We start from the raw sequence: 4,854 nt of genomic DNA, 5'->3' as shown, positions 1-4,854 counted from the left end.
GAAATGCACGCTTAGCTGTTATACCTCTCATGCCAGCAAAATACTCATTATTACACAATATACTGTTGGTAAAACAAAAGATAAGCAACAACACACTAGATAAAAAGGGTATTTATTTTTGCTTCATCTATTCACCTTTAATTTATATATTGAAATAAACACGTCAAGAATCTCGTTGTGTGCGCACAGATTGGACCTATTTTCATTTACATTCCTGAAAACTATAAGCTCTGCCTGCGGGTCCGGCCTTTTCGTCTGCTTTAAATACAGCTTTCTGCATATATTCTTCAGATGTTTCTTGGTGATTTGTTTTTTGATGTACTTTGGCCTCTTCAGCTGTTTTTTGTGCTTTACATTCGCATCTTTATTGATTTTATCTAGATCCTCTTTTTGCACTTTTTCTATCACTTTTAGTTTACATTCTGTTTGGTTAATCTTTACCCTGTTTTGCTCTTGGCTCTTTTTAGTCGCATGGATTCTGTAGCAGTCGCTGTTTGCTAGTAGATTAAATATTGTGTGCCCCTTCCATCCTGATGCGCTCTCTGAGGTACAATTATTGCGCAGCCAGAAGCCCTGCAGTTCGCTGTCCTGGCAGTACGTTCTTGACTCCACTGCTGCCATAAAATCATCGAACTTTTTTGCGTTTTCCTCTTCCATAAAGCTCTTATTTAGCACACAGTGTGTGTACGCATCCACACTGCTTGGCACTCTCACGTACCACACAGCCTCCACTGCATTTTTCACTCTCTTAATCGGCACGCAGCCCATGATGTAGCAGTCAACTTTTTTTTTCTTTTTCGTATTGTTCAATATATAGAGATTGCTGTAGTATTTGTACAGGTCTGAGTAGTTTATGTCTATATAATTACTCTTATATGTATACACATCAGGCTCTCTATTTACAAAGTGCATTGAGTCTATCTCTGTGTGCTCGCTCATCTTGTCAAAGGGCCCCAAACTCACAGCCGAGCGCATCAGAGGAGTAAGAAAGAGGGGGATGCATGTCCTGTTCTTTTTTTGGGCCCATAGCGGTCTAAACTCTGCGAATGTAAACTTTGCTGTTTTGGGGTCTTCTTCAATGTGATAAAAAACAACTTCATACTCTTCTAAGTCTTTAACTGTCTTGTTTCTCTCCTCCTTCTTATCTATGCACGACCACAGCCTAGTTCCCTTTTTTACCTTAAATGGATATACAGTACCTGAATCTATTTCTGCTTTGCAAATCTCTTCTATGTGATCCACTATCTCATCAATTGTGTGCAGGTAGTGCTCTTTTCCACTGCTCTTCTCTTCGTACAAAGGCATGCACAGCTCCCTAACCTGGTGTGTGGTGTTGTTCACATATAGCACATGGTAGTGTGCATGCACATCTGGTGAAATGTCCCATTTATTGCTCTCAAACGAGTACTCTGAGTCTAAAACCCTTCCATCTTTTTCTTCTGTTCTTATGCCTGCTTTTACTGCACATTTTATGTACTTCTGGTTTGATATTATGTACTTGCCTGTGAGAGCATACTTATTTCTCCTGTCAAAAAGCTCTGCGTTCTCATAGAACTTTCCCAGGATGGTGTACATGTCTCTGTAAAGATCAGCAGCTGCTAACTTCTGCAGAGCTTCTTCGCCATACACATCTTTAAAGATGTCGTAGAGCTCACCATACAGATCACTGTCTATTCTTTCTTCGATCTGAGCTCCCACAAGCTCTTGTATTTTCAGCAGAATTTGGTAGTTCTGCAAGTCGTTAGCAGTGTCTTCCAGTATCTCAGTGTTCTCTATAAACTCTGATGTGATGTTTGAAAAGTCCTCATACACCTCTGGCAGCACCAGAATCATGCGAACTGCATGCACTAGGGTGTGGTATTTCTCATCAATCTGATCAATCCAGCTGTCCTCTCTTGGGTTGTAGTAGTTTGGCACGAGGTTTTCCCGTATATAAACATCACCACATCTCTCTCTGCACTCAGATAAGTCTTTTTCATTGCCGTTGTTCATTGGCCTGTGCTTTCTTATATACTCTATCGCATCATCGATTATCCCGGGATAGTACCCCTTTAGATTCTCCACCATTTTTTTATACTTTTCATCCGCGCTCTCGAACAGGTCTTTCAGCCCCAGGAGAACTTTGTACTTTGGGTTTATACTTCTGCAGCTGCTTGCAACGAAGTACCATATCGCATTGCTGTCTATCCCAGGCGCAACATTCCTGGAAAAGTCTTCAACTTCTTCTCTAAACTTCATTTGTTGTCTCTTGTTTTTTATTTCGTTTTCTAGGAACTTATCAGTAACATTTTGTCTGTATTGTATTTTATTCTCTGGTTTGTATCCTCTTCTTCGTGTGTTGTACAGTCTTCTGTAGTTCCATAGGCTGAGGTTAAGGTCTGTTCCTTTTTCGCTGTCACTCGCTGTCTCAGGCTGGAATACTCGGCTGTTCTGAACTGGCAGTTCTTTATTTTCCATTGTTTTTTCGTTTTCTCCCACTAGATCGAGAGAATCTGTCTCCTCATTTGCTACGACTTCTTTCTTTTTTCTTTTGGCTTTCGCCACAGATTGACAAGCAGGAGTGCCAATTGAATCATCCATTGCATCTACTCCTCTTTTCTCTCCTGCAGACACTTTGGCACTGCTATTCTTTGGTTCACTAAAAAAATTCTTGCTGCTGCTAGCTGCTTCCGCATAGTGCCCAGGCTGGCTGTAGCATTTTATCATATCCTCCATTGTTTTGAATGACTCCAGTCCTGTCCAGATGGAAGTATCTTTGTCTAGAGTGACAAAATTGAGATACGATTTTTCATCGATTGGCATGTGCTCATTGCTCGATGCACTAGACACACTGCACGCTTTCGCATTTGAGGTATATTCATGTACACCAGGCTGCGATATGTACTGATGCTGGTTGATCTGTTCGCATTGTCCAGACACTCTCTGCTCCTCAGAAGGTGTGTGCTCACTCCACGCTGATCTATGCATAAATACACTGATGGAAGGAAGAGCCGAGCTGCCTGTACGCCCTGTTGTAGATGTGTTTCTAGAAGTACTGGACACGCTGCAACCCATGGAAAAAGAGCCTCCAGTGAACTCTGCTGCATGCTGTCCTTTTGGAGTGGGTTTTTTCCTTATTTCATTCACTTCGCCAAAATAGCTCCCATTCCAGGACGAGCTGCTGCCCATAGGCAAATCGACAGCTGAAGAGTATAATCCATGTGTGTCAGTCTCTTTAGTTTCGTTTATGCGCGGATCTTTGCTGCTCCTTGCTCTCTGACTAAAGGGATTCTCGCTTCCTTTGCATTCTGCGGCAAACAGAGCAAGCAGTGCACCTGAATGCAATAATTTCCTCATTCTCTGATTTTGCATGTAAAAAAATCATTTTTCCTATTTATGCGCCCATAAGATGAAGCCTCCCTGTTGTATATGCAGCAGCAAGCTATATATCGTGCACAGCTTAGTCTTATACTTTTAGGCTATATTGGACGAAGACCTAGCCTTATAGCAATGCCTGGGTTGCATCTTGTAGACCTTTTCTGCTGGCTTTTCGTATACTCATTAATCGTAGTACTAGGATAATTATTTCTTCCTATATCTATAGAGAGCAAAGAAAAACCAAGCCAATAACTATACTCTTTATTTACACCATGCTTTACACAATTCTATTTCTTATTTCAACCTCTGGCTTTAAGTTTTTTCGTTTAGTCCTAGCTAAGCATAGTAGTATAATATTCTACTACTAAAAAATATTTAATTAGAGCTGAAGTAATCCTTTCTTTGCTATGAAGTACTGAGTGCAAAAAAAAATTAAAGCTTTTCCGTCTTGGGAAGCCCTTGATCTTTTAAATTATTTTTTGTAAATAAAATTTTCAGGATGTCCAGGAGAGAAGCTAAAATAAAGGTAAACGTGGAAGGAATAGTAGAGAAGTGCAAGTCTATCAATAGTAGATACAGTGAAGATTTTTTAAATGCAAACTGTAGAAAACCAAGCTATTTGGTTATACTAAAAGACATATTTGGTGGTGATAGTCTAAAAATAGAAAGTGATCATAGCAAAGAAGAGAAGGAGCGCATCTTAGACATAATTATAAATGATATGTCTCAGTTCCTTATAGATAATGAGTATCAAGACTTAAGCATGTACGTGATAGGCCAAGCACTAAAGAGTAAAAACGATAAATCAATTGAATCTAAGTCGATAGAATTAATTAATAAGTTTATGAAACCAAATCCATTTATATACAGACCAGAGCACGGGATTCATAGAAAGGTTGCCATAAATGAATCATTTGAGCCTCTATATCCGGATGAAGATAGTCCATACTTAAGCACTGGAACATCATACACTCTGGAGATCGATGATACAAAGCTACAAAATGCACTTCAGCTTAGTGAAGAGAATCTGCGTAAAAAATATTTTGTTTATGCTAATTCTCTATTATATCTGCTAAAGCCAACAAATAATTTAAAAAAATATTCGTCTATAAAAAAAATCTATACATTAGATGGACTGTATGACTTAAAGGAAAAAAATGTAACATTTTTAGATTACGGATTGAGGCTGATTTGCGATAAATACTATACTTTTAAAAGACTAATTGAGAGAATCAGAAAAATGGAAGCCGATTCTTGCAAGCCAGAGAATATAGAAAAAGAAATTAAGAAAGCATTTATTCAGGAAGACTTGGACATAATCATTTCTATCATTGACAATTTAGAGGAAATTAAATACGAGAAAAATATATACGATCGCATGGTTAGAGCATTGGATTACATGGCAAATAACACTACGCTCTTAAAAGAAACAGAAGGGGGACCAAACATTCTGAGGATAAAAGCAGATTTAAGTAATTTTGATGAAGACTACATAAA

General features: G+C 38.8%; 2 protein-coding genes across 2 annotated transcripts; one reads left to right on the top strand and one right to left on the bottom strand.

The window, feature by feature from the left end:
* Window positions 1–123: 123 nt before the first annotated feature.
* On the bottom strand, window positions 124–3,351 carry NEMIN01_2447 (uncharacterized protein; the record flags this gene model as incomplete). The annotated part of the gene is made up of 1 exon (XM_051478389.1): window positions 124–3,351. The coding sequence occupies one exon, from the start codon at window positions 3,349–3,351 to the stop codon at window positions 124–126; it is 3,228 nt and encodes a 1,075-aa protein (XP_051334349.1).
* A 505-nt stretch (window positions 3,352–3,856) lies between these two features.
* Window positions 3,857–4,854, top strand: NEMIN01_2446 (uncharacterized protein; the record flags this gene model as incomplete). The annotated part of the gene is made up of 1 exon (XM_051478388.1): window positions 3,857–4,854. A coding segment is annotated over one exon (998 nt), but the record flags the coding sequence as incomplete, so codon positions are not given.

Source organism: Nematocida minor, assembly GCF_024244105.1.
Source record: "Nematocida minor strain JUm1510 chromosome Unknown 7761, whole genome shotgun sequence".
Classification (NCBI taxonomy): domain Eukaryota; kingdom Fungi; phylum Microsporidia; genus Nematocida; species Nematocida minor.
The sequence above is the reverse complement of the archived record's forward strand: the minus strand, read 5'-3'. Positions and strand labels throughout refer to the sequence as shown.